Genomic DNA, 18,953 nt, shown 5'->3' on the forward strand with positions numbered 1-18,953 from the left:
CATCTTCAATATTTAACAATGTGACTGCACTGATGGCATAAACATGGATCCAAAAGTGTTCCATTGTGAAGAAAGGCGGCATCACAAAAGCCACCTGCAGGCTTTGTGCCTGCAGAGGACTTGCATTGCCACAGCTGCTGTGCTAGCGCAGTAAGGGGACTAGCTCCTCTGCCCCCCACCCTCAGCCTGTGTTGGAAGGGCCTTTGACTCTTTTACTTCCACTGAAACTTGGCTCTTTGGGACCCTCAAGGACACCATACATGCTGTGCACAGAGCTGGGAAGTTACTGACTCTATGTATCAAAATATGAGAAGCCTGAATATTCACTAGAGGTTTTCTTTTTCCCCCATTTTCATTCCCCCCCCCCCCCTTTTTTTTTTTTAAAGTACTGGAGCCATGCAGATTGTAAGCCAAAACTTCTTAGAAAGCTAGTTTAGAGCAGCATCTGAAATGTGTGATTCTTGGAGCCTTCAGAGACTTCTGTGTTACAAAATGTGTTCCCAGCCTTCTGTGAAACACATGGAGCATCACCTACTTACATGTTTGATTTAGCTAAAGAACATGTGCTTTACAAAGGTGTCCATCCTTATCTAACTTCTTTTTTTTCCCAAGTGGTTGTACCTCCACTGTAATGCTTGGTAAATTCAGAGTTAAAACTACTTCAGTTCCAGTTTGAGATTTTCTGACCTAAACTTCCAGCCTCTGGACATGGCTAGGAGTCCTCTGGTTCTGCCTGCCGTGTGTGCTCCGTATCCACTGTCCACATCCTCACTGGTCAACTGGCTGGCAGTCTGGAAAATGCTGATGTTCTAAGGGTTACCGGATTACAATTGTTCTCTGCAAACAAAATTCACATCTGTTCTGACAACTTACTTCAGCCTGATGCGACTTGAAAAGGTCGAGATTAATCCCAGAAAATCAGACTTCTATTTGAAAGGCCAAATCAACTTTAATTGTAACACATGGCTATTTGTATTGGCATTTAGCTGCAGCCGTTTATCCTTCTTTCCGCTGGTATTATTTGTTTCTGAGCTCACTACTGAAGCCTACAATGCAAGCTGAAATGTTTTAAGTAATGTAACAAAAACAACAGCTGACATCTTTGCTTTTACAGGTTTCCATTGAACCAGGGTATTTTGCATGCATGGCTTTTATGACTTGTGTTTATCAGCAGTCTGGGGGAAAAAATCATAGAAGAAAACGTTGGCTCATTTTATAAAGATTAATGGTGTCTACTGTACTTTCACACACCCTCCTAGACTGTTGGCTTGATCCATCAGAGCCTGGCGGAGCTGAACATCTCACTCTGGAGTGCCTCCTAATAAACTTTGATTTGCAGCACTAAAGGGTTTAAACCCCCTTTTGCATTGCAGCAGTTGAAAGCTCTGGTTTTCTGTGTCGGTGAGGTGACCAACAGCAGCACCCTCCCCTTGGCACGGGCGGACCGGCTGGTGTAGCCCCTCTCTAACCACCGTGCATCTGCTATCAGCTGAGCCATCAAGCCATCAACTGATATTTGAGCTCTCAGATCTCCTGAAAAGTGACAGGGCGCGAGAGAGACTCATTTGGCAATACTTTGCTCTTGCTGTTTGGCCTGGAGAAAGATATTCAAAGTGGTAAGATTGTTTAGCAACAGCTGGCAAGCACCCGGGTGTGAGCCTGATTTTCAGACATGACAGGCACTTACAGGAATGTTGCCAGATACAGCTGTTTAAAAGCCTTAATAAACAGCAAGTCAATACTAATCTTTGCCAAATTAATCTTTTCCTTGACAGCCCATCAGAGCAATTATGCTCAGACTCCTTGTAAACACACAATTGTCAGAGGGTAAGGATCTTCTCGGCAGTATACTGTGGATTTTTGCACACAGCTTGTTTTCCAAATAGGAATGTTTCCTTTTCTTTTCCCCTTTCCTCTCTTTCTTTCTTTTTTCCCTCTCCTGTTTTATTTTCTAGCCAATTATGTGTTCGCCAGCTTGGTATTAGCCTGAACAAAATTTCTTTGTAAAGTGTCTATCGCAGCAAGCCCTTAATAGAATGTGAAATGATGACAGTGGCAGGATCCATGCAGATGCACATTTGCTAGTGGGTTTCTCTAATTAGGCAGTAACTGTGACAGGCTCTGAAATGTTACAAGTCATTGTTCTCACTTGTCCTCTTGTCGGTGGAATAAGAACTACATTTGAGCTGTGATTTAATGTGCTGCTGGGTAATACTAAAATACATGACTTTGCAAAGGAAACCAAATGCCGTCTGCAAGACCTGACACAAAGCACCTCGTGTTCTCTGAGGTGCTGAGCACCTCCTGCAGCACTGCCAGCACACTGCGGTACTCACTAGAGTATTTTGTTCAAATGAAAAACGGCTTGAAGACACCAGATAAATAATTAACAGGGCAATGGTTATGTATCTGTCTGTTTGTCTCTGCCTCTGTCTGTCTCTAGCCCTACCTCAAGCTCTACCTCTACTTCTACCTCTGCCTCTCTCTGTCTCTGCCTCTGTCTCTAGCCCTACCTCTAGCTCTGCCTCTACCTCCAATCTATCTATGCCTGACTATTAATGGGAGCTCTGTGGAGTAACTCCGGTATGGGTTGCATGCAGCTCTTCAGCTGCTTCTCACGTAGTGCACGAAAGAAGGATTTTTACCTCCTCCGTTTCCCCCAGAGCACAGAAAGAGATCTTTGTGGATCTGCCATGTTTACAGGATTGGTTAAGAAATAAGCAGATATAGTCTTGGAGATGTTAGTTCATGTTGAGATGAAGTCTCAGAAGGTTGAGGAAGGTGGTAAGAGCATGTTTTACCTTCCAGTAATGAGCTCTTTTGTTGTCGGGTTTCCTGTTTACAGAGGAGCCTCGCAGGGAATATTTGGCAGAGACACCATTGGAATCAGGAACTGGTACTTGGTAAAAGAGAGAGAAGTGGGCATGAATACATTACATTTCATTGTGAATGGCTGGGGCCCTCCATGAATACATTACTTATTGCCTGTGGATGAATGGTGTGTGTGGGGAATCCTGTAGTGGGTCCCTTTAAAGAACTGCTTTGGGCCAGAGGCAGTAGCAGGGTGGGATTTCTGCTCTAACCTCTGTGAATTTGGTGATAGACCTGGACTCGCATTGCCAGAATGTGGCACACTGAGAGCAGCATCAAATTTGAACAGCCTTTCCTTTTCAAAACCTCTGCTTACCTTGGTGAAAGCAAATGGGATTTACATTTTGCAGTGTGTATGTTGCTAACCTTGCATTTTGCCTAGCACTTTAAAACAAAAACAATTAAAAATTCAGTTGATGGAAGACATTATTTCCCTTTGTTTCTATCACTTTGACAGATGTCTTTATCTTATTTACTTGCTGTACTGTGTTGCTTCAATGTGTAGGTTGTTTTGTTCCTGTGTGCTATCATCATTATGACAGATGGCAACTTACAACCAGTGACTTTGGTGTATGTGTTATTGTGGCCTAAGCCACAGAGCTTTAGCGAAGGACGGGGAATATCTTCATGAACTCCAGTGGAGTTTCACCTGCTTACAGAAAGATCTCAACTTTCTAGACTACATCTATTGACAACTTGTGTATATCAACGCACAGCTGAAACCAAAGTAGCAGCTGCCCTTTGCTGGCAACCATTGCTTTTTCCCAAGGTCAGACAAGAAGAACTGATGTTTATGCATTGAAGTTGGATCCTTCCTTTGGAACAAAGTGGCTTCAGTATAACCCTGGCCAAAAGGGCTGCTCTTCCAGCATAGCTGTCCCATCCCAACAGAGTCCAGGTACAGAACCACACTCAAAGCAGTGGATGGGTAAGGTGCTGCATGGTAAACACACCAAAGGTTTCCCTTCTTACAGACTGAGGGACACCAACTAGCCAGATGTTCATACAGAATAAGTATTTTATTCATGATGTATTTTTTTTATTTACATTAAAGTTTTCTTGTATTTTGAACTCTGATTGGATACCGAAATTAACAACTTTATGTGACTGTGCACCTGCTCTAAAAGAAATGAAGATAACACAGTTCTTTTCCATAACAGAAAAAGGAAAACTGCCTTTCAAAATCAAAGCTGATTTTTCTCATCCTCAGTAATTATCTTCTTGCTTTAAAATTAATATGAGTGGAAAATGTAGTTTACTATAATATAATAAATAGAAGACATTGGGTAATTAGTAGTGCTGATATATTTCTAAAGTACTAAACAGACAAACAATAAACTGTGAATTTAATCACGAGTTCTCATACAGTTTCAAGACAGGAAAATTAGAGCTCTCAGCTACAGTCATTTGAGTAATCACATCTGATCTGCATTATTTATTAGTTATTACATGCCAAGTGATTCTGATTGTACATTGCCTGAAATCATTCAAAAACAAGCATGCCTTTGTTTCTGTTTTGTTTTTAAAGAAAAATCAATGGCATTGCATAATGTGTATTTTATCCAAGTTGCTTGCTTTATTTCACACAGAAAATACAAATCCATGGTACTCTCCATTAACTCGACAGGCATCTGGGATGAAATCCTTCTGAAATATATTTTCAGAGCTATCCCTGATCCAAAATTTTGACAAAAATACCTTCTTTTGGATTTTTTTAACCCTTTCCCTGTGGCTGTTGAACTTACCTTTCACTTTATTTGTGCTACAGTCCCTACAACTCTGTAGGACCTTTTGCATGTATAATAAAATGGCTGAAGCATATTTGGTAATATTTCTGTTGGCAATATTTTTATTCCACTTGACTAATTAACCAAAACTGATGAAGTTCCAAGAAGCAGCATTATGCAGCTTTATTCAGTTAGTTTTGTTGGTTCAAGCCTCAGTTTTGGGCAACTTTCTGCTACAATGCTTTAAAAAGGGAATGACTTAAAATATATTTTTTTCTTTTTCCTTAACAACCAAAGAAATAGAGAAATAAGTATTGGTTACCTTCATTTTCTGCCAGTAAAGCAGGTTTGGTGTTGTATATGTCACTGTAAAAACTAAATAAAGTATTCACATCAGTTGTGAACAATTTGTGCCAGCAAACGTTAAAGCATCAAAGAAACCTCTTTAAAATGCTAACAAATTTACTTACAAACACCTATATTTATTATTTCATAAATAGGCGCAACAGGTTCCATAAAAAAGATTAAATACAGACACAGTATGAAGAAACAATAATACATAGCCATATGTAAAGGTTATAATTTAGCTGTCTCCAATCTGGTTTTGCATCTAATAAAATATCAGGTAAGCATTTGGCAGTTTTATACATGAAAGGACTTAAATGACGTTTACTAACCAGTACACATAAAGTGATTTTCTTTTTTAAAAAAAAAGCCTTTTTTAGGCAGTACAAAATAAATGTGTTTGCTCTTTATCAACATTAGTTTCTGTCCTTTATTTTTTTTTTTTGTGTTTATTTCATGAGATAAAGCCAATATTTTTAATTAATATAATTTGGGAATATTTTAGTTTTTTTTTTTCTCCAGACACTTTGAAAATATAGAACTATTAGTCAGTTGTTTAAAAATGAAGTAAAAATATGAATGTTTGCCAATTTAACCCTTATTGTGAAATCAATAAACTGGAATGAGCCAGTTTCAATTACAATTAGCTACAAAAACATTCACATTTTATACTCTAGGAGAGTGTAACATAGATGCTATTTACAAACTTGCTATGACTGCTACATCAAGCCATTTAAAAAGTCTTTAGTAGTTTCATATAAACACCCATTATGAAAAACCAATGGAAAATCCAGGACTTTTATCTGAGACATCTACAGTTGCTAAGGCAGTTACTATCGCAGCACTTCACAGCAAAAAACCAACATAAAATCTGAATGGTCCAAGTTTCCTTCAGGGAAGAAGAAAAGCAATGTCCGTTAAAGGATCTCAGGGTAGGGATGCAGAGGAGAAAGAAAGAGAAAAAAACGGGTAAGAAAAAGAGGAAAAAAAAAAAAAGAAAAGGAAAGAAGCATGACTATTTTTTCCAGAGTGGGGGACCCACAAGCTCAAATAGTCCTAAGTGCTTAGCAACTTGTATTTCCTAGTAAAATGCAGAACTGCCTTGACTGCATAAAGCAATCCATGATGAAAAGACTTCCCTGCATTCCTCAGTGGAAAGGAGAGGTGTTTCAGATTTTCAGGTAAGGTAGAGTGCTTTGTCCCTCTGCATGCCCCTGTTCAAAAAGAAAAAAGAACAAATGTGATTTTAAATTTCTTTTTCCGATATTTTAGTCCTATTCTTCCAAAAAAACCCATATCTCTACCACAGGTCATTAATTCCAAGCATATCACTGGCTGCATGACCATGGTAATAGTAAGAAAAATCCTAGTGCCAAAGTGGCATGTAGCAACCCAAAGATCAACATCTGGCTCTAAACTACACAGGACTGGGACGTGGGCTTAAGCTCTGGTTTGACATCACCTGCTTTAGCACATCGGTAGCACTGATGGTCCCTCTCTCATGTACTGCATAGACAGGTACAGCTGAGGGTTCAGCACAGATCTTGGAACAATATTCCATAAGCACCCTAATACGATGTGGCCACTTTCCTTAGAGGTCATGAAAGCTTAGTTACATACACATAGGTGCCAGGCGCTGATATCTCTGGCCTATTTTATTCACTCATACAGACAGCCAAAATGCGTTGGGTAGGCATGTGTTTGTGTTCATTTCTCTGCCCTAATTTGACGATTTGGTCGCAACTAAGAGCTTTTATCTGCCTTTGCCTTGGTGATTCATGCCAAGGTCAAGGAGAGGTCAGGCTGGTCAGCCTGTTCACAAGGCACAACATCTATTATTTAAAACTCAAAAGATACCTTCTGTTCAGAGTCTTAAATGGTTCCCTGCAGTTCTGTGGACAGCAACATGGCTCCAGAAAACCCATGTTGCAGAAGAGCTAGGGGTTTGAAGGGGCTACTAACCTTATGGTACAGCTCTTGCAGGCATGGTGTTTTGTTTCTGGTTACAGTTATGTGATTCTCATGTATCTTGTACCACATACATCACCCCTGCATCTCACTGATGGGTTTTCATGACCCGAACTAGTTGTTTTCATGACCCAAACCAGTTGTTTTCACTGGCAGCAAGCTCTCCTCAGCAACGGAGTATTTGGAGAAAATAGTTCATGCCATTTGCCTCTCAGATAGGACATAGTGATCTTAAAACTTCTTTCCTGTACCTTCTCCCTCAAGATTTCAGTTCTGATTTTCTAAAGAACGGAAGTTCTCTAAGACGAAAGTGTGTATGTGCTGTGATAAAGTGACAAAAATATCTAATAAGTGCATGTATTGAAAACTTGTTGTCCCACAACAGTCTAACTGCTGAATAAATACAGTACATTCACAGATGCACTTCTGAAATCCTGTAGGGAAACAGGCAACAAAGTTGTTTCCAAAGTTTACCAGATACTTGTGTCATGAACGTTGCTCAACACAAGGTGGCATTCACTGGCTGCTCACCCATTACTGCAGTAGTCATTATTCCAGTCCACAGTCTGTGCTGGAGGATTTCTGCACCCTGAACGAACATACTCCATTGCTTGGGTAACAACTTGTGCAGCTGTTGATGTTGGATTGATGATATTCTGATAATCAGGTTGAAGAGTAAATCCCTAGAGGAGAAAGCAAGTACATTACAATGTATGGAAACCAAGCAAGAGTTTGGGTACATTAAAAAAACCCAAAATATGCATACTGTGAAACTGTAGAATAATTCCTTTTCCAGGTGTACTTTAGGTCATCAAACCTCAAATAGGAAAAAACATGTTGGTGTTTTCTAAGGTTTTAAATCGTTCTTTGATTTGAGAAATGAAACACTGCCAAACTGTTGTTACCTAGTAGAGTCACAGGAAGGAACTAAAAGGGACAGGGCAGAAACAATTCAAAACCAAGAGAACAACTCAATCAGCACTGGGGCAAAAACCCCTGTTTGCTCCTTAGAGCTTCCATTTAGATTAAATGTAAGGATACACACTAGTCGTTAATTCCCAGAATATGCAACAGAATCCTTTAGAAGGATGGAGGCAGCAGGTGGCTGACTGTTTTATTAGACTACACCTATTCACATATTGTTCTCAAACCCCTTTTTCTTCATTCAGTCACAAAGGGACCATCTGCTGCTTCTTTTATTTGTACTTCTCTCTCAACTAAACAGAAATTCAACCAAAGCCTTTTAACAGTTGTTGGACTAATGCAGCGAAAGTAGCACAGAATAACTTGCTTTTTGAAACTAAGAAGCTGAGAAAAAAAAGTGGAAGTTACAAAGAGACATCTAACCTTCTCCCTGAAATCTCTGTCATGTGAAGTCATAATAATTTTTAGCTCTTTTGATATATGAGGATGTTTAAATATTGTGTTTCAAAACCAGGAGAACAATTGAAATTTCAAGGCTAATGTATCTGGTTCACCCTGTGTAAATGTATATTCCTGTAGAGTTAGAAGAACTATATTGGGTAAAAGTATGGGAATGCTGTATGAAAGCAATCAGTGACTGCTGAAAAAAAAACAGACCAAACTCCTTCCTGGGGAAGGGCATACAATTCCCACTCAAGTTATGTGGATATGTAGCTGCTAAATCAGAAACTGAACCTGAATTGAGATACTTAGTTTGAAAACCCCTTCTGCCTGGCCAGTGTCCACGTAGAGAATAGACTGAATTGAAGCTCACAGCTTTTAGTTTTAAATTGTAGCTCATTATGCAATTATGACATCATATCTGTGATCACTTCTTGCACACAGCTTCCACTGGGACAGGAATTTTGTGGAGAGCTGTTTTTTTTTCTTTTCTGCAGGTTTAACAAATCAGCCACACTATCTTTAATCAATATAAATGAGTATTCTCGGTTTTTGCCTGCCCCTCCATCCACAGAAATGAACTTCCTTCAAGTATAGCATGTCAGTTCCTTCTTCAAATCCCTCTTTCTGGTGCATTATACTCCGGATCTTTCCCAGAGGTCCTGAGGGTGTTCTGCCCTGCCACATCAACCTATTCCACTTATCCTGATCTTGGATTGTGGCCATAAATGAGTGCCATTTTCTTCCATATTATCTCCCATATGGAGTATATCCCAAGTCACACTTCAGTATGCACTTCAGCTCTTTGAAGCCTCACTTTGTCCTTGATGACTCCAAGAAACAGTTGTGGGCAATTCCACAGCTGAATTCTGCATCTAGTTGTCATGTAAATTATACACTGCCCAGCTAATAAAGTACAATAAAACCACCCGTGGTGATTGTACACTGTTTTTTCACCAGGCTCCAAAGCTGCACATCAGGCTGCTAAAACAACCCCCATGCCTGCAACAGATCCAAAGGAAACTGTAATTGAGCAGACTTCCCAAAGACTTTAATTGGAGGACCATGTAATTAGAAGGCAGAAAAATTGGTTTTGTAGATCACCATCATCATTTTTATACAAAACATCCCCCATAAGGACTTTCTAATTTAGCTGTAAGAGTAAACTAACCGCAGAAACACATCCCACCTTCAGGCAATCAGGTTTACCTTTGGTAGAAATGCCCTTGAGCTATCTCTTATGTCTTCATGAAACAATCATATATGAGAAAAACACTGTATGGGACCAGCAGCTCCAGCAGTGCTGTAGCAAAGCATGCAAGTGAGCATGCAGCAGGAAGAGACAGTTCCCTCAAATCAGAGGAAGAGACCATCAATGCAATATCCATTTCATTTCTTCTGGACTTAGGGCAAATAATAGAATCATAGAATCACAGAATGGTTTAGGTTGGAAAGGACCTTAAAGATCATCTAATTCCAAGTCCCCTGCCATAGGCAGGGACGCCTTTCACTAGACCAGGTTGCTCGAAGTCCCATTTAGTCTATCCTTGAACACTTCCAGGGATGGGGCATCCACAACTTCTCTGGGCAACCTGTTCCAGTGTCTCACCACCCTCACAGTAAAGAATTTCTTCCTCATGTCTAATCTAAATATACCCTCTTTCAGTTTAAAGCCATTCCCTCTTGTCCTAAATGAAATAAATGAATAGCTTAGATGCTGGAGGATGGTCCTGTAGTTTAAATGCCAGCTTCGAACTGAGTGGGGACTTATATTTTTTCAGGTTTTCTGTATGACCACAGCCAAATTGCTTTGGCTGTCTTCCAGGGAAGCATGCATGCACATACACTTGGACTGAATTGATACCTCTCATATTAAAGTTGGGACCACGGATCCAAACTTAATTCTCCTATCTGCAAATTAAGGGGTAACAACACTTTCATCTTGCACCTGGCAAGGCTGTTTAGTTTATAACTGTCTGGGATTGGAGCCTGTTTCTTAGGACATGCTCACACGCTAGATTTTAATGTGGTGCAGAGGTATCTGAGCCAGGCTGCAGTTCCGAAGCAGCTGAGCTCAGCAGTCCCTCTGGGGTTGAGGGCTACAAGAATACCAGCAATGTGGGTGCTGGGAAGTGTGCTTCTAAGGCAAAGTAATTTATGAAACCCAAACTCAATATGAAGGACTGATAAAGCATGGTGATGTTTAAGATGTAAGCAATAATTACTACAGCATTTTCACCAACATAAGAGCTCTGGAAATTGAGATAGGTACAACAGAGGGAGACAGCCTTGTACCAGACTTGTAGTAAATATATTTGTATTATTTATGTAAGCCCTTAACAAACAATGAAATAAAAAGTGCTCAGAAAATGAGTGCTTCGAGGTCTAATTAAACAATGCTGAATGTTTTTGCATCGTAATGCCCAAGAGAAAATCACCAACTGTTTTGCAACATGCCTAGAATTTTAAACTTCATTTTCTTGTTCCAGATTGAAATAAAAATAGGGAACTTGATAAAGATTAATTCGATGTCAGGAGGGACATTTGCTTTTTAATTAGATTTCTGTAGCCCTAGCAGTTTCGTTGTGCCACTGTAGCAAGTCCTAAAAAGCCTGCAGCAGAACTAAACAGTGATCCTCATCTCCACACTTTACTGGGAACTAATTTCATTTCCTGCCTGTCTGGAGAGGTATTTTCAACAGGCATCAATGTTTTTGTCTTCACAACTGATTTATTCATCAATCTCAATGTGATATTTTAAACCTTTAAATTACATCCAAATCCTAAAGCATCTGTTTATTACACAAGGAAATTGAAAATCTGTCTGTGTGATATCATAGAAAGATTTTTCCTTAAGGTTATAAAGGAAGTTGACAGATATTAATGATTTTTTTTTTCTCTTGACCTCATTCGAAGACAAAGCTTAACAAAAAAAGAGGAAAAATCTGGACAAATACAGCAGGTCCCTGAGTTTACTATATATAATACATACCAGAAAAAATGAGGCTATTACTTTTGGCAGGCTATGCAATCATCTTGCAGTATACATTTATTTTCTAAAGGAAAAGAAATACCTAGAAGTAGACTAAATGAGTTATTATTTAAAAAAAAAAAAAAAAAGATGTGACATACATTAATCTTCTACTTTGTTATGCATACACTTGCAGCCATGACTACTAGGCATTAAGAATCTAGTTTTGCTTGCTCTACCTATGAACTGATGTGGGACAGAGATTGTAACAGGACTTCCCATCCCACCCAATGCTTGGGTGAAGGATTTTGAACAGGGAAGGAGATGCTTCCAGCAGGGCTACATAAAAGGCTTCCTTAACAAGGACTGGGTGTATCTGGGAGGGAATGAATCCTCAGTCTCGTCACTCCCCACACAAAACAGCACAGTACAACAGGCTGCACAGAGGGGTACACTCAGAAAGAAGCAAAATTGTCTGAGTAGAGAAAGGAAGCAACAACTTTGAAACAGAAAACAGGTTGCAACTTCAGACACCATTTTAGCCTGATCATTGGAGAAATTGTGCTGATTTGAATGACAAGTGTTAAGATTCAGACTATCTGATCCCAACTAAGAAAAAACTAAACATCATGTCAAACCTAAGAAACAGACTGGAGAGAAGCAACTCTTTTATCAGGTTAAAAATAATACACTGATAAAATGCTCACATGAGCATTTAATTAAAGAAAAATCATACTCTTCTACTGTGTTTCTTTCAGTGTATCAAAAGTGGATGAAAGAAAAACTGCCACACGATGGATTTAGACTTTCACAAAGTAAAACTTTAATGTGGCTCCCTTTAATAATATTTAAGAAAAACATAGCATAATTCAGAATTAGAAGTTAAATATAATAACAATCGGGATCTAATTGAGAATAGATTGAGAATAGAACTAAACAGTCATTTCTTACAGTGCAAAGGATTAACACTGTAAACAAGTACCTCGAAGGTCTACAGTAGTGCTCATTATTTAATTTATTAATTAATTGTTTTGGAACAGGCACGAAAAGAGACAAAATAGTCTACTTTCCAGAAAAAAAATCCAAAAAAATGTTTAGATAACTCAAAATAGAGGAGATTGTTCAAAACAAATTAAAAAGTATTTACCAATTCTAGGCATATGACCAAAATGCTAATACTTAAACATTACTTTGCCTTGTGCCTTTCAGAACAATTTGGATGCATTGCTGTATACTCCACAGAACTAATTGATTTTTAAAATGATGGAAATTGTGCAGTCACTGAGGATCTTTGGCTACCAACCCTTCTGATCTTCTTGATGCTCTGTACTTTTTGTGGACTCGTGGAGGAGACTGCCTTTCTCCAGCTGGCAGTCTCTCTTGGTTTGGCAGCTGCACACATGCAGGCAGTGGAGGACATGCTGTTCCCTGTGGAGCTGATGAAGATCAGCTCATTGTCCTGGTAGCAGTGGGGGCAGAACTGTCTCCCCAGGTCAGCACTTATCAGTTCCTTCTCAAAGTTACGCACAGAAGAATAATTTGTGGATTTCACGCACAGTGGCTTTGGAGAACTGTGTTTCTGCTTTCCAGGACTGGAACCTGGTTCTTTATGTGATTTTTCTTCGAGCTGGCTGTACTTCAGACATACTACAAGATGCTCTTCAGGATAAGAAACTATTCTTCTGTGACTGGAAAAAATGAGTGACCAAATCTCCCCAAGCTACAGTGTTAAGGCAGGAGATCTGTAGAGAGCAGGGATTTCTTGAGCCTGTTACCACTGAGCATCCCACTAGTAAGCCACTAACTATTTCAAAGCTAGATGTCACAAAAAAAAAGGAAAGAAATGACAACTCACCACTGGTGGTAGCTGTGATTACTGCTTCTAACAGGTCTGCAGCACAGCTGTCTGTGCAATGGTGGTGCCCAGCCAGGTGAGTCTGTGAATGCCTGCAGTAGACTGCTAGGAAGCTGTTGGCACACTGACCCTTCCCTTGTCCCTATTATGCTTCATGCTGTAGTGTGACATGAGAAAATTTACCTAATTTCTTCTTAAAGTGTATTAGTCTGTTTGGTATGAGCAGTAGTGAGGCTTCCGAAAAGGAAAATCTCTCCTGTTGTAAGTCATGTTGTAGGGAGTGGGATGTTAATTAGTTTCTGTTCTGCTTACACAAACTAGATTCCTTTTGGAGTCTGGAAAAGGCTTAGGGTGGCCACGCATTCAGCATGGAGGAAATGAAACAGCTGAGGGAGGGGGAAGTGAAAAAAAAGTTGAAATAAATACAACTATTGCTTCTGGTTTAACAGACCACATAGTCTCCCATTCTTCTCGGCTATCTTTTTATGTAGCAGAATAGCAGGGTCTACACTGTGCTGCTGCAGACTGGAGCCCTGCATCTAGAGACCTTCCTTCTTCCTCACCATGGGCCACACACACAGGTTGGTGCCTTTTGTTTGTCTTCATTGCTGTTGATTCTATGCTTCTCCATCATTTGGAGGGCTTGCTTCTTTTTCCACTATGCCTTTTCCTCTTAACTCACTCTGTGATAAGCAGTGTTTTGAGCAGAGAGAAGAGTCCTTAGAAAACTGAGCCAGTAAGAGGCTCAGGTTACAGTTTCTTGACTTCTTGCTCTTTGCCATTTGGTGTCCAACCTGTCTTGCTTGCTCTAATGCAGTACAAAATCACAGGGATAGTGTTTTCTAATATAGCTTGAGTATGACTAGAAAGAGGCAAACCTAAGAGACTAGAGAGGATACCACTGTGCTATTCTAGCATGGCAAATCATGGTGTAGTATGCCTGTTGCCCTAAAATTTGACTTACTTTTTGCTTTGACTTTACCAACATCACTCTTGAAAGGAAATGGATTACATTTAAAATAAATTCTCAAACTCTGTAAACTTTTGTGTGCTAAAACAAACAAACAAACAAACAAACAAATTTACAAACATTCCAAAGTGAAATTACATAGTTTTTCCAAAGGTCAAAGGTTATATTACTTTAAAACAAAAGGAGGAGTATAAGAAGTATAAACTGTCTGGCAGATGTTTCACAGTGCTTAAAGAGAAATGTAGTTAAGATTGGCAGTGTAGCATTTCAGCACGTTCTAAGCACCTGCCACCTTGAGTGAAGCTCAGAAATATCTCACCATGGTATCTTCATTATGAGCATCAGCCTTTCTGACTAAGGAATATAAACTGGTATTTAACCTAACCTTTCAGGAGATTAATAGTGGAGAGCAGGAACACAGTGATACACCATTTTTTGCTTTACTGTACTTATTCTTAGCAAAGGAAGACTCATCATAGTACGGGTCTACATATGACTTCTACACCTCTATTATACAACCTAGTGCCCTTTCTCTTAAGTTAGAAATAATTGCATGCCACACATCTCACAGATGAGTGAAATTACTCTCAAGCCATTGATGTGCACACCATATGCTACAAGCGTGCAATATGGTAAAATAAAGCATCAGAAGATTCATATTATCTTACCTTTTTTGTAGTATGTGATGGTTTGGAATAGCACCTAAGTGTTTGGATTCATACAATAATGATGTATGTATACATATGCAATTATCTAACATCTGCATTACATCTTTTGCTAGCCCCTACTGTACTATAAATTCCATAAATCTAGATTTTAAAATCTGTTGAGTAAATTATGCCTATCAATGATTCTGGAAAACATATAAGGGGTTTTATCTTCAATAACTCTGCACTGGACAAGTAATGTACAAGTGACACTGAACTTGTCAAACAATCTGAATTTGGAAGACTGGATCTCTAATAAAAACTCGGTGAAATATAACTATACAATTTAAACAGGCTTCTGTCACAAATGTCATCTGCCATGTTTGGTAAATGAAGCAGGGTACTGCATTGAGTCCATTGCTTTGTTTCTCATTGCCCTGACCCTTCAGATTCAACCAGGATTGTATCAGGTTTAGAAGCCCCAGACAGACCCTCCTGGCTCACCTGTCTAGGATTTTCCCTGGCTAATTCCAGCTGTCTAGGTTTGTGGTTAATTCCTGGGTTTCTCTGAGACTTGAGCATGCGCTCTCCCAGGACACTCTCACCAGGACACTGGATTTCTAACCAATAGGAAAACCTTCAGGAATACATGACAGTGAAAGACTCCACATTTTTGTGGTCATAAGTCTGATAAGTATTTACTCTGATTGTGAAAAATAAACTGGACCAGGAAAAATACAAGTTTTCCTTCTTGTCTGATTACTCCAAATCACTTTCAGGACTAAGATCAAAGACTGAAAAAAAATATATCACCATGAGTACTGAACCTTGGTTCACCTTCCAAACAGCTGAATTTATCAGCCCAGATTTGAAAATCTTTTTTTCTTTTTTTTTGCCTTTGTCCTGCTTTGAAAAATTTCTTTCCCCATTAAATTGTTCTCCCAGCTATGTTTGGTGCTCAGGTATTCCGTTCTCTAAAGACCAGTCTTGAGATGAAATGTTTCCAGCTTGGAAAGCAAATGCAAATGCCTTGTTAGCAAAGGTGAATTTATAGAGATATTCAAAACATGCAGCAAGTTCATGACTATTTATTATCAACCAGAACTGACAAGTTTTGTGTATACAAATTCTGTAGATTCTTGCAACTCCATTAAAAAAAAATAATTTAATTCTACAGCCTCTTTGCAAGGCAAGATCTTATTACTGATAGTCAGGGCTCATCCAATACAAAAGGAAATCTTCTCTCAGGAGGTTAGCAAAGTTAATCGGCTCTAACCCTCCATAGGCCTGGGCCCAAAAGTCACAATATTATGCTTGGCCTGCCTTCATTCAGAACTCCTAGGAAATGTATTGAGAATCAACTAAACCATTGAGAATGAAGAAAAAAAAAAGCACCATCATATTGGGATACTGGGTACAACCCACTTATTTCCAGTATACCTACCTAGCAAAATGTAATTATGAAAGCAGCAGAAACTAACATACTTGTGTTCACTTTATCAGTCATGTTTAACACAACCTGTGTTGCTTTATGTTCCCTCTGACTATTCCATATCACAGTCAGCACAAGGGTAACAGCACAAGCTGCAATCAGATCTTTTCCTAGACATTCCTGCCTTTTGTTTGTAAAATGTGAGTCCTGAAGATTAACATTTCACTTCTATTTCAGGATGCTCCCACATATGCAGATGGATGCACTTCTACTTAAAGGATGCCCCCTGAATTTGGGGGAAGACAGGGCTAGAGTTCAGAAGAATGTGCTGAACATTGCTGCTAACACAAACAGTTCTACTGAAATTCCCTGTCATCTAGGTAACCTCATTCATTTGTTCTTGTCTTCAAAAGACTAAGCCCTCAGACTATACTACCACAGTTTTGGAACCCTGCAAAATTAAAGCTAATCCATAGCTCCAAATCCCCTTCACCACGTCCGTTTCTGGACGACATCCCTTCCCACACCACAAAAAGAATTCCCACGACAAGTGAAAAGCTCAAACTTACTTGCTGCATTGTAGGTGAGTGTAAAGCAGACTGGACCTGCATCGGTAGCTGGTTTCCAATGGACTGCTGCATTGAAATTGGCTGGTGTTGCTGGATGTTGAGATGCTGGTGCAGAGGGGGGCTGATCTGAAGAGGTGGCGGTGGGGACACAGCCATGTTTGCTATGGAAACAGTCACTGGCATTTGGTTGTTGGGCTTGGGTGCTATGTTCCTGGGGATATTGGCATGCATGGCAGTGATGTGAGGATTCATTCCTGGTTGTTGGTGATAGTGGGAGCTGAGGTACAGTGCAGAGTGAGCCTGGGAGGGCCCATGAAACACTGACTGCTTTGAATTCATCATCTGAGGTTGTGGAGAGGCTTTAGCATCAACAGGTTCACTGTAGCTCTGTTGAGAAAAACAAAAACCAGACAATACTTAGAAGCTATAAAATGCTGCTGTCTACCCACTGAAGTCTAAGAGTTACACCACAGTAAAACACGTATCTGGACCATTAAATTATTCTCAAAACGGATTTTGGTTATTATACGGGGAAAAGAATTAATCCCTTTTACCTTGCAGTCTTCAACAATGTGGAAAAAAAAGAAGTTAGCTCCTCTGTTTCCTGGTCTAACCTGACATTTTGCTTTTTCCAAACTTGAAACTGACATCACTGACCTAGTAACTTACACAACAAAGACAACCAGGCCCATTACATTTATTCATATACACAGCCACTACTATTGTTCTCCAATTTGATGGCCTAGTTGAAAAGAGTTTCAGAAGGCGGGTTCCAGCAGAAGTCTGCAGTGATCTTTGACATGTCTTAACTTTCCATCTGCAAACCAGCAAAAAGAAGCTCAGTGTCCTTTACCATACACATTGATAACTGCTAACGATGCTTTATTACTTAGCCAATATGATGAAGAGGCTAAACCCCGTTCACAGTTGTCCTACTGCATTGAACAAATATGCTAGTTGCTGTGCCAATACCTGTATTTTGAAACTTTCTGTGCTGGGTTGCTACCCACGCCAGCAATTGAATGTTTCATAAGCCATGCATTTAGAAAAATAAGGATATTCTGAATAATTTCACTTTTAGCAAAACTTCCTTTGTTAATCCAGTTCATAAAGTTCTGAAAATTCTATATAAAACTGATGTCTACATATATGTGAGGCTGCATCAGGCACAAGGAAGCTATCTTACTCAACCTGGAAGAATACCACATAGAGTATTAGAAAATGCACAGATTTTCAAAAACTTTATGATCTACTCTGATTTCTTCTTAAAGATGTTAGTAATAAAATCTTTCCATTAATGAATGTCAATTTTACTAATACTCTTTGTTCTAGTATTTATAACTTTATTTAATTAAATTTATTGTTTTCTATACCCTTATTTTCTTAGATCTCCTCAGTGCTAACTCTGTGTGCTCAAATAAATGATGAAAAAAAAAAAATTAAGAATTAACTCTCATGAACTTATACGTGGGAATCATAATTTGCAGCTAAGACATACTGGGATTAATAGTCAGTGAACGGTGAAACATGCTGGAAAAAAATGGTGGAAATGTGCCTCTGGAGAAAGAAGTCACTTTGTCAAAACAAGGGCTCAAAGATGCATAGATGCCCTTATTCTGTGATCTCTGTGTCATGTTTGCTCAGTTTACAAGTCAGAGTAAGTTTCATGTTACTCTCAGCACTCCAGGGTCAGTGAAGTCTATTCAGATTCTTTCTGAAGGATGTACCATCACCAGCAATCTGCTGACATGTGCATTATTGAAATTGCTTCTTTGTCTGTGATAATAAAGTTGAAAAAGCCAAGTTCATTTCCCAAAATATAACCGCAGTTCCATTAGCAACTCCCCTGGTTTTCTCCAGTAAACTAAGGACAATTAAATGAATATGATAAAACAAATGCAAATCTCTGCTTCTGTGATCTGCCTGACTCTGCTCACCAGTGGGTGTACAAGTGTGCAATATGTATTATATGCATGTTTGCAGGATTCAGATGCAGACATAAATACCCACAGGGTGTAAATGATAAAACCTGAAAGCAGGTTCAAAGTCTGGCAGTTTTTTGATATTATTTTTAAAACCCTGAACTAAAGTTCATGAACACATGAGAAATATTTTCTCCCTCTCTTCCCATTGTATTTTTAGGAAACTCCAGTGAGTGTGGGAGCAAAGCCTGGCAGGTTTGCTGAAATTTCAGAGACTCAGAAGAAGGTTTTCTAATTAGCAGCATGGTAAG

General features: G+C 39.3%; 1 protein-coding gene across 2 annotated transcripts in view; it reads right to left on the minus strand.

The window, feature by feature from the left end:
- Positions 1 to 3,861: 3,861 nt before the first annotated feature.
- The window catches only part of TOX (thymocyte selection associated high mobility group box), a 225,492-nt gene continuing 210,400 nt past the window's right edge, over positions 3,862 to 18,953 (minus strand). For both annotated transcript variants that reach the window (XM_057397851.1, XM_057397850.1), the window contains exons 7-9: positions 16,721 to 17,107; positions 7,443 to 7,594; positions 3,862 to 6,157 (exon numbers count right to left, since the gene is read on the minus strand). In XM_057397851.1, coding sequence (XP_057253834.1) covers positions 6,121 to 6,157; positions 7,443 to 7,594; positions 16,721 to 17,107 — 576 coding nt within the window. In that variant the 3' untranslated portion in view covers positions 3,862 to 6,120. The remainder of the gene's footprint in view (positions 6,158 to 7,442; positions 7,595 to 16,720; positions 17,108 to 18,953) is intronic.

The sequence above is a fragment of the Pezoporus wallicus genome, unplaced genomic scaffold (genome assembly GCF_028554395.1).
Source record: "Pezoporus wallicus isolate ANWC-B61680 ecotype Strahan unplaced genomic scaffold, APGP_CSIRO_Pwel_v1 contig_227, whole genome shotgun sequence".
NCBI classification, from domain to species: domain Eukaryota; kingdom Metazoa; phylum Chordata; class Aves; order Psittaciformes; family Psittacidae; genus Pezoporus; species Pezoporus wallicus.